Below are 15,849 nucleotides of genomic sequence, written 5' to 3'. Positions count from 1 at the left end.
GTAGTCTGTCTGAAGACGTTAAAGTAGTAGAAAAACAATATTATCTATTTTGTTTTTTAAATTATGTTAAAGAGGCATTAATCACCAAAAGTAATGAAAATAACCTGACCGGAAAGAGAAGTTAGTTTGTGGTATAACATGACAGCCAAGTCATAAGTTGTAAATATCATCTTAAAATTGTGCTAATGTGTATTTTGAAAAGAACAGTACTTACTGACTTTACCAAGGAATGGATTCTGATTTGCTATGTGACTTAAAGTCAGTTTAAGCATCTGGAATGGAACAAGTTCCCTTCAGTGCGTGAGCTAAACACATGTCTTAGAAGACCTATTGTCTTTCAGAGTCATTTGACCTCATCTGGCAAATTTTCCTGTTTATTTAGAAAACATAGGCTACAATTGCCAGTTTTGTCATGTGATGACTAACACCATCATAATATAATGGAATATTGTGTAAACAGATCAAAAAGCATACTTGTCAAAAGCTTCAAGAAGGTGCTGAATTTCCTAAAAGCAAAGGAGCTGTTTGAGATAGCAATATGCAATCCAGTTTGAGGATTTACAAAATAGATTAATTTTATGTGAATTTGTACTTAAGATCAGGCTGGAAGATTTGATAAAGTCAACTTCTCTGTAATTCTAGATTCTTGTATTTTCCCTTTACTTTTGTCTTTTTCTAAATAAGAACGGAACTGCTACTTCCTTTGCTTGAGAGTTCAGAAAATGATTTGACTTGCTCATTCTTTTTTTTGCCACTCGAGTCAGTCAGTAAATGCTAAGTGATTTTGCCTAAAGCCTAAATCCAATGTACATTTGATAATCAATTTATTGGACACTAATTATAACAGCTTACATTATTTAAAAACCTCTTTTCAATCTTTTGCATCAATTGCCTACCTCTCCTTTAGCTACAGAAGTCAGGTAGCATCCTGGATTTCTGGAAAACTTGATGAAAGCTGAGTATGCTTGAGGCCTGCTACTTATCTCTGTTGCTTAAGAGCTGACGTGAAAAACTGTGCAGGTTTCCTCCAGCTTCTGTTCTGATGAAGCTGTAGTTTGTCAGATCCATAAGCAATCAAGATTCTAAGCAATCTGCTAGAAACTGCCCGTCTAAGAGACTGCGCTAGCAATGGTAGCAGCTTTGATGTTTCGCACCTGATGAAGATCACACTGCTGATCAGAACATCATTACATTGGGCTTAGATACCACATGTTACTGCTTTAGAATAAATCTGTCACTGAAATACGGTGATTTAGAGGGAGTGGGTAGCATTTTAATTTATCTTGCATATATCTTAGTTGTGTTTCTTTTGTATGGTAGACCTCTTGGCATAAGGCATTTGAAACTTAAAGGTCTAGTTCTTCATCCTTGCTTCTTCAGAGAGTATGTTCTTTTCTGCAGTTCAATAAAGTCAGTGTCTCTTTATGGTTCAAAAATTAAATGTTAAAACTTTAAATGTACAGTAGTGCCTGACTGGAATTTTGACATTACTGTGCATGGTGTTTCTTTAATTTCATCAACTTTCATATAGTACTTGCAGATTGTATAAATGTTGGAATTGGCTGTGTAAGCTCATGGCTTTAAAAAGCTGGGAAAAAAGTATGGAGAGTACCGCAATATACAGAGAAACATTTAGGAGGTGCGTAGCCACTGCTTCTTCAAAAATATCATACTGGCTATATGATAATTGTATACATCCAGGCATAGGTTTCACAGTACTAGTTTGCTACATAATGATCCAGTTGCTTGAGGCGGAAGTGTATTAGCATTCCAGCTTTATATGTGTACCTGGTTTTTGTTGTTTTTAAGGTGAATCTCTAGGTTCCTAATTAGGGAGGAAGGTGTGAGAGATGCATCTTAAACACAAGGGACACCCTTGCCTCTGCAGTTCCTTCATGCAGGGTTTGATGAAAGACACTCTTTAAGACCTTTTTAGGTAATTCTGGTGGGTCAATATTGGGAATCCAGACATGTCACTCAGACCACAGCTTGTCTTGAGACACAGCCAGCCATCCTGTGCACATCAGACTATTTTGGGAGCAGAACAGCATGTATGTGGGAGGACAGAAAGCCACATCTACGGGCTGAACTGATACTTCCTATTCTGAGCAAGTACCTAGCTCTTCCTGTGTGTTAGCGTGTGGAGAATCAGCTGGGTGGAACAGCATAGGGACTCCTTTCCTGCTGGTGATATAAAAGTAGGAGAGATCAAATAAGGAACATAAAGTGGTGTTTTCTCTCTTTCAGTTTCCCCTATAACCATCCAAATCCCCATCTTGAAATGGTTGACTATCTTGTCTTTGATTAAATCCTTTCCTTAGATTACTACCTTAGTTTTGTCTCTGGCCTGCTCTGCTTTTGAAGTTTCAGCAGAGTTCTTGAATACAAAGCTCTTGAATACAAACAGCTCTATTTCAACAGAGTTACATCACTGAAAATTTTAATAGATCGCTTTGTCCTCAGAAAAAAAGTTATGAAACACCCATCATGACTGGTGGGGAAGATCCCACAGAGTAAATTAGCAAATTTAAAGATCTTGCTTTTTTGCATTGGGTTAGCCTGAAATTAACACCAGAACGAATGATAACAAGTTCTCCAAAAAAGGGTTGCTGTTTGAGGGTTATTTGTGAAAGAAAGTCAAACGCAATATCTGTGAGCCTCCATATAAATATGGTAGTTCCTATTTTTAAAAAAAAAAAAAAAAAGCAATCACATACTTACTGTCTTGATGGTGCATCCATACAGTGTTGAATGTATGAGCAGACTAGCTGCTAATCATGAAAACAAATGACGAGGCAGGTACGGAGGAGAACAAGGAACATATTCCTTGTTTGCATTTTCTACCATAAGAACAGCAGTTGTGGTGGCTCTATTGGGATTTATTTTATTTTAGGACAGTTTGGGCTTTGGATTGTTTTAGTAGTTTTTTTATTGCAGCAAAGAAATAGATGATGCGGTTAAAATTTACTATACTTCATTATGTTCAAATTACCATACTGTTATTTAAAAGTCAAGCTTGCAAAGATATATCATAAAGTGAACTGCTTCTCGCTGTATTTGATGCTATTTTAATCACTGAGATAGCAGTGACTGAGCAGTCTGAAAATCTGACGCTCATGTTGCAGAGACAAGTTTAAAAGCAGGGTAACTTTCTAGTGTTTATGAATTCACAGTCATCCTTCTACTTTGAAAAGTGCAAAATTTTTGGAGGTAATAAATGTAAGTGGTCATTCTCTGACCACAAAAACTCATTCTGCAAAGCAGAACTCTTTATAGTGTCCAGACAGATCGTTCACTTGCAGTTCACCAGGAAGAGTTTCCTACTAAGGAGTTAGCAAGTAAATTTATTAAGTCTTGACCTGTGCGTCAGAGAGGAATTAAATGTTTTTTAGTTATCTTCTTGCCAAGAGAGCTAAGACTGTTTTATGAGAGTAATCATTTAAGAAAATGGAAAAACTATTTTTTGTCCTTGTTACTGAGTCTGCAAGCCAGCAGTAAGCATTGCTGACTTGATGAAGGCAATCCCAGCAGGTAAATGGAGCCCTCAAATGCTGCTGCGATAGCCCACTCTAATGTGGAATATTATGAGTCCTCTGATTTAGACAATCTGCACTCCTTTTAATTAATTTAAAAAAAATACTCTGAAATAAGAGAAGAGATGTATACAAGAATGGAAAAAGAGTCTCGTGAAGTTGATGCTTTTACTCGTCATCAGATGAGGTGTTTTGTTTTTCCCTTGTTAAGTATCAAGCCTATTTTGAAGTTAAAATACAAAAGATGTTTCTCATCATTTTGTTCAAGGGAGACTATAAAGCACAGGGATTATGCCGAAGTAAATGTCAGTTCTTAGATTTTCTGTGTGTGAGTCTTTGTGGCAAGCTTACAAATTTTATATTGAAATAACAGAGAGGCCAAAATAATGTCATGAAAAATAATAGTTTTGCAGAATAAAGAGAAATTATGACAAATTTGAACCAAAATTCCTCTTCCACAGATAGTTAGAATGGAAGACAAAAAGAACTGTGTCAAAAAAAAAAAAAAAGGAAGGTGCATTACTTCCCATTTTATATGTGGATCACTTCATATTGATTTGGTTCTGGTTGGAAACATGTTGCACAAGACTAGGCTAGATAGATCAGATCAGCATGCTATTTCTTCTCCAATTTACTATGTGCTACGCTTCTTGGAACAGATAAATATGAAGTGACAGAAAAATGCCTTGAAATGCAATATATGATATATTAACACATATTGTTATAATACACAAATATGTTACGTGTAACATTTTTACTGCATATAAAATAAGACAAAACTATATATATGGAGGTGCAGTCATGAAGAATGACACTTGTTCTGGTAAATGTTACAAAGTTAGCACTAGGAAAGTGTCATCCTTGCCTTGGGGGTAGCTTGATGATACTAATAAATAATAATAAAATGTGCTTCTCAATAGAAAAGCAACTGTATCTGTGTTAGTTTTAGGGAAGACTGATCTAAACAAAGATTTACTACTTGTGACTCAAATACCAAAATTTAATATGAGATGCAAAGTTCCAGTCTGCCCCTGCCACTAAATTGTTGCTGGTGTAGGTGTGCTCAATTTGTTCCCTTTAGTAGACTCACATTGAGGGCAGCAGATATGCTGTTGCCTGATTTCTTATAGCCTACTTGACTGAGATCCTAGGATATAAAAAGCCAGAACCACATACAGCTGGGTAAAGAATATTGCTGTGTGAGAAAGAGTTGGAAGTTTTTCTGGTGCGTTAAGTGGAGATAAAATGGTAGGTGGTAGGAGAAAAGTGCTGTAGGTGGTAGGAGAAAAGTGCTGTATGTGGGAATTTTAATAAAGAAGCATTGTTTTCAGAAACTACTTTTGCAATATGGCAATAACTTACCATCCCTTCTGAATTTCTTCAGTTTCCCTCATGTTTATGCTTAGAAAGCACCTTCCTTATCTGCACCCGCAATACCACTTCCATTTGAGGGCTGACAGGCTGAGACGGAGCCTTCTGCAGGTCAAATCCATGCAGGCTTTTGTGTTGCAGAGTCCTTTGAAGTGTTGTGTTACTTATATTTTACTCAGACTTGGATATGGGATATGTATCTAGCAGCTATCTCAAAAAATCTGGTGTAGATTTAGCAGAACATGCTTTTCTGCTAGGCAAACAGAAGATACTTGTTTGCTTTTGATCCCCATCATATGTAGGTTTGTACTTGACTTTGGGATACTTTTCTGTGATGTTCTCTTTGGCTTCACTTGCAACTTCTACTTTTAGCAGCTTCCAGAGAAATAATTATCAGCCTGCTAGGATCTAAGTGACATCACTCAAATATTTTCTGATATATTTGAGACCTTGATGTTACTCTGCATGGTTTTTTCCTTTTTTGAGAGAGCCTGTCATGAAGTGCAGAAAGGGATGCATAACTGAGCAAAGGAGAAAAAATTCCCAAACTTTTCTATTTTATACGTATGTATACAGGCAGAGAACTTGTCTGATTCAAAACTGTTGCCATCACTATGAAGTGGCTTGAGCTAGAGAAGCGCAGCCTAGCCTCTAGACAGAATTTGGGGATAGTCAAAAAAGATCACCCCTGCAAGCGAAAAATAGAAGGGAATAAAAAGGAAATTTTACATACCTCTGAATCCATCAGTGGGTGGCAATTATTTGTTTAAAGAAACAAATTACAGTTTTGAATTTCTTGCAATAAGTAGTTTTTTGAACTATGAAAATGGTGTTTCAGTAAAATGCTTGTGGCTTTGCTGAAGGGCAGGTTAAATACATGGTACAATTAATTTTTTTAAACAAGTTTAAAACTGTTTATCACAAGTTTCAAGAAATTTTCAGAGTTAAAATAATTTCTGTGTGATGCAACTGTTGGTGGCTTTCTTAATTCTGGTACTTCAAAAGAGATGATACTCTTGTGGGTACAAAGCATCTCTCACGGATTAAAAATAAAAGAGATAACAGTTCTGTAACTTCATTACTAGTAACCAGTGTGATCCAGTTTCATTGTATCTGGTATACATTCAAAGCAAAGCTTCTGAGATGGGTCCTCAGACTGCTTCCATTCCTCTCAAACATTTAACACACAACCTGCATCTTTTCTACTTCTGTTCAAAGATCATCTATTCTTTTCATGGTGTAGAGATTAACTGGTGTGTACTTTGCAATCCAAATTCTGCAGATTTTTGTTAAGGGAACAAACTGACTAAATCCATTAAATGATGACATTTCATATTCCACTTCCAGGATCCCTTTACAGGTCTTTTCCTCTCATCTCACCTCTGTTGTGCTGCTTGCCACCCCATACCCCCTTACTAAAGGGAGAAGTGCCGTGGTACAAGACAAGGGGAGAATAAAAGTCAAACACTACAAGTCAGTTTTTGCATTTTTTTTGCTCATTGACACCAAACCTTTCAGTAACTTGACCCAAACTAACAAGAAGGATATGGTATGTTGTAAAGTGGAGTTTGGAGCATGGCTGAAGGCTAGCAGGGATTCATTTTCGCTGAGCTCTCTAAGGTCAGGCACATGACTTGTACTAGAAACAAGAATCAAAAGGCACAAGTGATACACAGAGAACTGAGAGTAAGTGTACAAGTAATTTCTTAAGTAAGACTTGAATGTGCTGCTTCTCAGTTTCTTTCAAATTAAATATACTAAATTTACAAAAGAAACAATCTGCAAATTAATTCTTATTGTTTATGGAACAATGTTATTGTATGTATTCTTATGGGTACAGTGCCTCAGAAAATACAACTTCACAATAAAATCCTGGCAAAGCTCATGTTTATGGTGTCCTCTGTAATAGCTTTGTAACTTTTCCAGGCATGCTCCCCTACTCCTGTCTCCTTTGTTACATTCCTTGAAAAGAGGTGGATTTTTACAGCATTCCACATGTCCCTTTGGTCATGCTAACTCATCAGTTTGGTTCTGGCTGAGGCTCTGTCTTCAGAAATGGCACATCCTAGTAGAAGCAGCTATGTAGTAGAGCAGAGCAGTCGGTGTTGAGGAAACTTGATGTGCATTAGATGTGTTTTGTGGTCAGCTTCAGGCCGGCTCACCTGGTCCGTTGGCCTCAATGCCCATTACCAATGGGACTGCATCAGCTAATCTTCCAGTTCAGCTTTACCCAAAAGAGGTCTAATTTGTACACACCAAGATTACTCTGAAGTTAAGATTAAAGCACGGTAAATGAAGACTGACAAATTTACTTCAAAAGCATGCTTATAATCCAAGCTAAAACACTAATGTAAATGCAAACTGTGTGCTCCTGCAGCAAAAAAAAACCCCAATGTTTGATTTGCTTTCAGAGTGAACTACTTTGTGGTCTTAATATAACAGAGCATTTAAATACTGTTCCATTGCTTCAAGGAGATCACATGCCATGGTGTAACTGGCTGATGGCCTCTGATAAGAAACTCGCTTGAGATGAGAAGCAAGGTTTGATGGTGATTCAGTTTAACTAGTGGTTACTGGTTGACTAGCTGATGATTAGTGGAGAATCATTTACAATCATTCACAAGATCCTGAACTCTAATACTGTTACTAGCATGCCAGGGATCTTAGCAACAAGTAAAGGAGGAAAATAAGTTGAGGTGCCCAAAGAAAGAGTTTGGTTCATTGCAAAACAAAAAATTCCAAAAGCTTTGAGATTGTCTACATTTTCTCTGCATCAAAGCCCTGCATTTCAAAACTATACTAAAAGCAAGAAGTCATGGATATATTGTTTAGACATAGAAATGAATCTGACTCTGGCTGTTACATTTTTTAAAGGAGGGGCAACTACTGCAGACCTGAACAATTTTAAGTGTTTTAATTGGAGTGGTGTATTTCGTAGAGCTCTCTAGAACTTCTTTCTGTGTTGTAGTCACAGCATATTACAGTACTATATTGTGTAAATACAGCAACATGCATTTAAAATAATCATTGCACCTGGTGGAGATGCTTCTCCTCCTGAGCATGTCAGAGGAGCAGTTCTTACCCAGTGGAAGCATAAACATGGTGTAGGGTCTCTCCCCTCAAGTTAGTCACATATGCTTTACTAGCTGATACCATGCATAACTTAAGAAGTCATTTGCTGTGTGTATAAGTGAGCTTGACTTCCAAATTGAAAGGTGGGATGTGGTAAGAGATTCTGTTGTGGCTGTTTATGGCTCTGTGAACTGTACTGATGTTTTCTTTAATTAAGATATCTCAGTTAATTTCTATAAATATTTTCTTTGTGAAAGCCCTCAAACTACATGAAGATATTTTTATAGATATGATTATTTTAGTTGGTTGATCTTGTCAAATTTGCTGGGAGAATTCACAAAAGCTTTGGCACAGATTGGGTCATTTTGTTTTGTTATTTCTATAGGAGTGCTTTATGTGTTTCTCCTCACCCCATCTATTAACACGATGCAGTAAGGTACTGAAACCTGCAGAAATCTGCATGTAGTAATACGGAAAAGGTACAAGAAAGGATTAAATGTGTTTTGTACTTGCTGGCTAAACCCCATGGTGTATTCTCATAGTTGTGGGCTCTGATTCATAAAGATCTAATCTGTAGCTGTGTTTCAATAGCAGCTAGCCCACTCATGAGACATGTACCTTCGTGCTCCAAGTCTGGGTGGTCTTATGATCTCACTGCAGATTAGAAACGAAGATCTCTTAAAAAAAATTAGACTAAATGGACTCTAAGATGATGGGAAGCTTTTAATTGAGCTCAAGTAGTTTCTTAGCTATTACAGTGTATTTTTGGTGACACGCCTTAAATTGAGATATTCATACTGTGCTTCATGGCTACTATTGGGTTTGGTTTCTTTTTTTTCAGATACAGGATATGGGCATACAGTGACTGCGTACTGCATGGTTTGCTCTGTGTAAGCTCCCTGGTTCTGGTCTAAGAAATGAGGGATAGGGTTTTCCTGTTTTATTCCCTTAGACGCAAGGCTTAGCTGGAGGTGGGCAACCGAAGCAGCTTCAATTTGAGGAAGATTTTACTGCCTCCAATTTTTCATTTGTGTGTTGTTACATTAATAAAAAATGAAGTTGTGACTCTGAGAAAGGAGAGGCAGAGGTTAAGCAATTCTTGCTTTCTGTCTCACAGCATAGGAATAGGAGTCCCTAATCTGGCATCCTGCCTTATTTCACACTGCACCCCTTCAGCGCTCACTCTATAACCACTCAGACTAGAAGTTATCTTAGCATACAGGGCTTGGTAAAGATATGTCTGTGACTAACAATGCTTTGAGTTTGGATCAGGGTTCTGAACATCGCTATGAAGTGTATTACAAATAGTGACATAAGTTCCCAGGGCATGCAAATCAGAAATTCTGTAAGTCAGTAGTTTCATAGACTATACTAATACTCTCTGATCCTTAATTCTTGTTTTGAATTACTAAACCTCAAATTTGATCTGTCACATCATGATTTAAATACAAATATAGGCAAAGTTACTGTCTGAAATGCTGCAAATACTGCTTTATAAACGGTGGAATGTAGTAAGGTTACTTACAAATGTTTTGTTGGCCTAAATGTTAGGAGTGGTATCCGTGCTGGTCTAATGATCTGCTATAGATCCTCCAAATAAGAACAAAGGACAGTATTACCAATGTCTTGCTTAACCGGGGAATTTGGACTCTGTTTTTTCACTCTGAAAATACCCTACAGTGTGTGAAATATCCTGTGGACAGTTAACTTTTACATTTATGACACACATTGTTTTTGCCTTTTCAATGACTCTCAGTTAGATGGTTTCATTATCTTCCTTTCAGAAAAGACGACGGCGAATTGACCGAAGCATGATTGGGGAGCCAACAAACTTTGTTCACACAGCTCATGTAGGATCAGGGGACCTATTCAGTGGAATGAATTCGGTAAGCATGAGCGAATGAAGAATATTTCCTCATAGAATTCAGGAATACTGTATGTGTATATTGTGGCTGAAGCCATGAGTCTTCAGAATCTCTAGAAAACGGAAGAATTTTAATTCCAAGTCCTAAACACCTGCATTCAAGATTATGGAATATCATTTTTTGAATTCCTATATTTATTGACAATACATAGTAGATGCTGTATAAGTTGTGCAGGCTATGTAGAATACTTTTTAAAAAATTGTTCTGACGGCATGTATGAACTAAAATAGAGATGTATTTGAAAATATACTAGACTATTGGTTTATGGTGCACACAAATATTTATGGGTGTCCTTGTTGACGTTTTCCTATGCTCTGTAGCCCTATTTGCAGTGTGAATTATTTCCAGAGCAAGCAATGATGTCACAGGCAAGGTTTTGTGGCTTCCTGTAGCTGATGGGAGCAATAAATATTTTTATCTCTCTGAAACCGAAAAACAGAGGCTAAGATAGACACTGAAAATCAGCTTATAAGGATAAATTTCTTTTGTACAGCTTCCTATTTATGTGAAATGTCAATCTGTTTTTAGGGTTAATACACAATGTAGAAAAGGGTTTTATGTACATAATGATAAAAAGTACTTCTTGACCATAATAGTCCTCTTTAAAGGAAAAAAAAAATGTTTTGAGATGAAAATGATGAAAAATACTTCTCAGCAAAGGAGAAGGAAGAGTTCTGTCAGGAGTATCAGAATAGACAGCTAAGCTGTAAAGGAAACAGGCAGTTTTAATGTAGGAAAGTGAGGTCACTTGTAGTTTCAACTAGTTTACAGCTTATTGAGATCAGACAAAAACTTTTGTAACTCAGTACTTATTGGGGAAGTGCAAAGCTAGAAAATCTGACATGACAAAGAATATACTACATTTTCCCAGAAACAACATAATGGATTGGAAATGATTTGTACTAAAACATTACTAAGCAAGTTAAATGAACAAACACAGCTTCAACTTGATAAAATTAAGTTAAAGCTAATTACTTTTTTAATGTGCTACATTACTTTAATACAAATCGAGATAATAATGTGAGCAGTTTTCTTTCTTTTTTCTTTTTTTTTAAGCATGGATTTTTGCTTTGTTGTCCCTCCTGTGAGACCCTTCCACATTTTCACAGCTGAGCTGCCTCATGTGAGGTTTGCAGTGATTGCCTGAAGCTTGCTCTTTCACCTCAGACTTTCCCCCTGCTTGCCCTCACCTTTGCCTTGCATAATATCCAATTTGTCTTCAGATAGTAGGTAATCGTTATTTCTCTTTGCATAGACATTTTCATTTGGAATGCTCATAACTGGCTATGTCTTTCTCTCACTTCTCTTCATTTGGATAATGTTCTGCATCAGTGATTTTTCTGAATCCAGATAGAAAGGATCTGTATGCAAAAAATAACCCCTTTTTCCCCTCTCTCTTTTCAGAAGCACAACCTCTACTTTTTCACACTGCTTATTTTCCTGCCCCTTCTGTGTTGACTTACTGTGGTAATACTGCAGCCAGTCTCTTTGTTCATTCTTTGCAGTGTAAATTCCAACCTAACCAATGGTGTTAACCTTCACATGCTTTGCTACTGCTTAATTTCCTTTATAGTATGGGCATTATACTCCTTCGTGAACCTCCTCTTGCCTTCTCTCATCTGAATACCTTAGGAGGGCCTCTTGCAATTTCATTAGCTTTTCCCATTTAAATTTGGTTCTTCATCCACTATCTGCTCTGTACTGTTTTCCTCAGCATTGTCCTTCATTACATATCCTGATTATTCTGAGTACAGATTCTGACTACTGAAATATTTTGCTTTTTTTATTTGCCTTGTCTGTAGAGCACATTGCTCCTTTGTGAAAGGTACACTTAAACAGTAGGAGCCCTCTGTGCATGGTTTATTTGTCATTCCCATCACTTTCTTTCTTATTTTACCTTCATATTCCCTGGTGAAATCTCTCGCTTTCTTCTTCTGCTTCATATTCCTCAGTTTCATCTTTGATTTCATGTATTCCATCCTTTTCTTAGTTTTCCCTTGTTTTCTTTCGCAAGGACCATTTGTGCTATTTCCTAATTCTAAAAGGGAGGAAAAGAGAAGGAGAGAAGGAAATTAGTGAGATAGATAAGAAGCACAAGAGATTGTATGATCCTTAATTCGTGCAATCCTCTTCCCCTTCCAAAATCTTATCCTCTCTAAATTAGACATAAGAGAGAAGAACCTTGTTATGTATCAGCAAAGGAAGGCAATGGCGTATTTGGAAAAGAAAAAAAAAATTACATTTCATGGTGCTTGTTCTTCTAACTCAGACTGCCTCAAGAGGACAGTGCTTCAGAAAGAATAGCACTTTATAAGCCTACAATTTTTAGACTTGCCTTTTGCTCGGTGTTTTTAATGTTGTGTGTCTCCTATGTGTTTTCATATACAAAATAGCCACTGAACTGTTAATGCAGTCAAGTTTAATTTGCTGCACTCTCTTTTCTTTAGGTGTAACAGCCTCTGCATCTTAGACTGATACTTCCTTACCCACTATCTATATGTGACTTAAGTACCAGAGAAACTATTCTAACCGTCAGAAAAAGTACTCATAAAACTTTACACTTTAGCCTTGCAATTTGTGTTGATTTGCTGTTCTCCAAAATTTTAAAGCCATGCAGACAAGTTGTCAGGCTGGAAGGTGACATGGCCTGGAGATGTTTTTCTAGCTCTTGTTCCCTAGAGGCGGGGTTCTTTCAGATGAAATTAATGCCATCCTCAAGGCACTCTTGTGAATACATTTACATGTAGATTAATTATTTTCTGAGGAAAAAAATGAGAAATTCAAACTCCTTTTGTTCCAATGAGCAACAGAAGATACTTGGTGAAGAAGGTGACCAGCTTGGTGAAATGTGAATGTTCTTAAACACCACCCCATGGGTGTGGTTGTACTTCTCCACACTTACTGAGTTTGTAGTCTGTGAACCACTAGACAGTACTGGCTCTGAATGTTTTTGTATGAAGGAAATGTGAACATAACATTGCTTTGCTGCAGCTGTATCACTTATTTGAGCAAAGCACCAGGGTAGAAAATGGGTTTACATTAAATAAAAATCAGATCTTTTGCGCTGCGCTGCAATATTCCATACCATTGAAGACAAAGATCCTAAAACAGGTTCTGTTTTTAACATTGGTTTAAGAAACGGTGTGTAAGAAAGAGTTGTCCTGATTCATTTTGTGTGTGTGCCTGTGTTTTGCTTTGCTGAGGAAAAGAATATACTTACTTTGTCTTTGTAGACATCAAAAATATCATTCAAGCAACTTGGAAGTATTTCTCCAGTGCTGTTTTAATACAGCTTTCTAGTGATGTTTTGAGGTCTCTGTGAATGAGCATACATGTAGTAATTGCAAGTAATGGCTTACAGGCATAGGCTTTGCTGCAAGCTCAATTTCAGAAGCTATAGCCTTGAATGAGTATGTTATTTTGTGCTCATTGTGTACTTGTTATGCATGCTGTGGGGTGCAGAGAGAAAAAGGCCAAACCTTCAAGGTTGGAGTTGTCTTCCTGCCAGCACTTGGAGATGATTATTTTGACTCAGGCAACACAAGCAGGAAAGAAGTGTGGATTCCCTTGCTTTTTGTTGATAAAGGCAATGAAAGCCCTAGAGGGATGTGCATGTCTTTGTGTGTGTGATGGGGTTTCTTTATGTATTTATTTGTATCAGGCTAAAAATACCTTCAAATAAGCTATTTCCAGGGAAGCTGATAGATTGAGTATGGTTTAAACAATAAGTGCCCTGCCATTTAAAGGAATAATAGCAATTAAGGAAAGCAGTGTATAGTGTTATGTAAATAGAGAAATAAAATACCTTCCACAAACCAAAAGCTCCTTCTTGGGTTAGAAAGTAATTTTTTAATTATCTGAAGTTAGCAATACAGTGCAGATACTATACAGATATTTTGTAAGTTGTCTATTATATTTTTAACATAATTGTGTCAGCTTCTTTGGTTTATCATACTTGGAAAAGAATATTTTCCATATAGCAACATAAATTATAGCTTCTCAGATGGAGTGGAGTTGGATACCAGTAAGAGATTTGATTAATTTTTTTTGAGTAAACAAGTGGGTCAGTGAAAGCCTGAATCAACCAGTTTTCTTTGGGAAAGAGAAAATACTTCTGCTTCAGCACCAGTTCTTCCATCTCTCCTGCTGAGCTGCCTGCAGAAGTGAAAATTCTAGCAAGCCTACGCTGCACGTGTCCTCATGCAAAACTAATGTAGCTGTAACGGTAAAGGAGCACTTGAAAACCAAACAAGAAATAAAATTGGAAGCAAGACAATGTCATAGCTCACTAACTTCATTTCTTGTTTTCTCTGCCTCCCTTTCCCATCTGTCTCCAGGTGAGCTCCATTCAAAACCAAATGCAATCCAAGGGAGGCTATGGAGGTGGCATGTCTGCAAATGTTCAGATGCAGCTTGTGGATACAAAGGCAGGATAACCTTGGAGAAACCTGTCCAGTAAGTATTGCACTCTGCTTTTTAGGCACTGTTAGAATAGCAGGAAGAACCATCATACTACTTTGGAATTAGGTCCCTATAAATAGCCCTGTCTTTATGATGCCCAATTTAAAAATGCATTTCTAAGTAAAAAATTCAATATAATGTAAGCATGTTGGTTTTTTACACAATGAACAAGAGATTGTCCTGCCTGCATCAGTCTGTCTGTAAGCCTGTTTTATACCTAAGATTATATTGTAGGCAGATCTTCACAAAGGAAGTTAGTTGTATAACAAATTTCAGAAGAATTCTGTACCATTTTTGCAACAGTTCCATCCATTTAAGCATAATGCATATGGTGTTAAATCAATGAATAGCAATGTTACAGAAGGAAAATGGTCACTCAGAATGTACAAAACACAGTATAATGTGTGTTTTCTGCCTTCCAGGTTTATGTGAGTTCCAGTATCTTCTTTCCTGTGTCCCCTCTTTTGCCTTGGTGACTGCTTTCTGTGCTCATGATGAGAGAAGTGATGGCTCATTGTTCACCCTTTGTGACTACTCCAGTGAAAAGTTGCTGTTCAGCTCTGATGATGCCATTTATCAGATTGGTCCGACCGTGCCTTTCAGTGGCATGCACACGTTGGCCTCTACCAGTATCATGGACATAGAGTTGTTTAGGGTTTTTAGCTTTTTGTTTGTTTTAAGGCAAATTAAAGCACCAACCATAGCTTTCCTAATCCCTCACAAATACTAATGTGCAACATTGTTGCTTTTTAGTCTTTAAATCTTTTCTCCACTCAAGTAATTTAGAAATGAGTGAATTTCCATTAATGTCTTCAATCATCTATTGTTCATACCCATTTTTGAAAGGTCTGGGACCTGCAAGCACAAATGATTATTTCATTCAAAATCAGCAGAGTAGATGACTGCATGCTTTGTGAGGTTGCTTTGTATGGTGGTCTGCTTGGTGCTAGAAGAAAAAAAATAATTGCTTCCTGCAGACTGGTGATTTTTTGCTGTGGCACCAAGTCACGCCTGTTTCTGAAAAAGGACTTGTAACTTAGCTGCTTCAGAGTTATGTCTTTATTTTAGTTTTTATCCAACTGGTCTTGAAATAATAAAGAGAGTGCTTGGGTTCATGAGGCATTTGTTGTAAATGTTCAGTATATTTATTTTGAAAGAGCTGACCTTGAGACTGTAAACCAGTGTAGTACCGTATCTAAGTGTTGTGGAAGCGCTTTAGTCTATTTAAAAAGAAAAGCATCATGTTTGGCTGCTGCTCTTTCTTTCTACAGTTTTTCTTAATTTTAGGCTGTATGGTCATTTCCAGTAGCAGCATGTCAGACTGCCTGCAATATTAGCTGAAAAGTTGAGTAGACCTCTCTAAGTAGTTGGCAATTTCTGTGTACTAAATATTTAGGGGCCATGGAAGTTGCTAAGAGCAACATACTAATCTGGCAGAACAGATGCCAATGAAAACAACATACAGGGTGACTTTTTACTAAGTCAGT

General features: G+C 37.1%; 1 protein-coding gene across 1 annotated transcript in view; it reads left to right on the top strand.

Moving 5' to 3' along the window:
- CDC42SE2 (CDC42 small effector 2) overlaps positions 1–15,640 on the top strand; it is a 30,551-nt gene extending 14,911 nt beyond the window's left edge. The window contains exons 2-4 of the mRNA XM_009895069.1: positions 9,761–9,862; positions 14,239–14,356; positions 14,785–15,640. Coding sequence (XP_009893371.1) covers positions 9,761–9,862; positions 14,239–14,337 — 201 coding nt within the window. The 3' untranslated portion in view covers positions 14,338–14,356; positions 14,785–15,640. The remainder of the gene's footprint in view (positions 1–9,760; positions 9,863–14,238; positions 14,357–14,784) is intronic.
- Positions 15,641–15,849: the final 209 nt, after the last annotated feature.

The sequence above is a fragment of the Charadrius vociferus genome, unplaced genomic scaffold (assembly GCF_000708025.1).
Source record: "Charadrius vociferus isolate BGI_N301 unplaced genomic scaffold, ASM70802v2 scaffold271, whole genome shotgun sequence".
Classification (NCBI taxonomy): domain Eukaryota; kingdom Metazoa; phylum Chordata; class Aves; order Charadriiformes; family Charadriidae; genus Charadrius; species Charadrius vociferus.
This window is presented reverse-complemented; position numbering and strand designations above follow the sequence as displayed.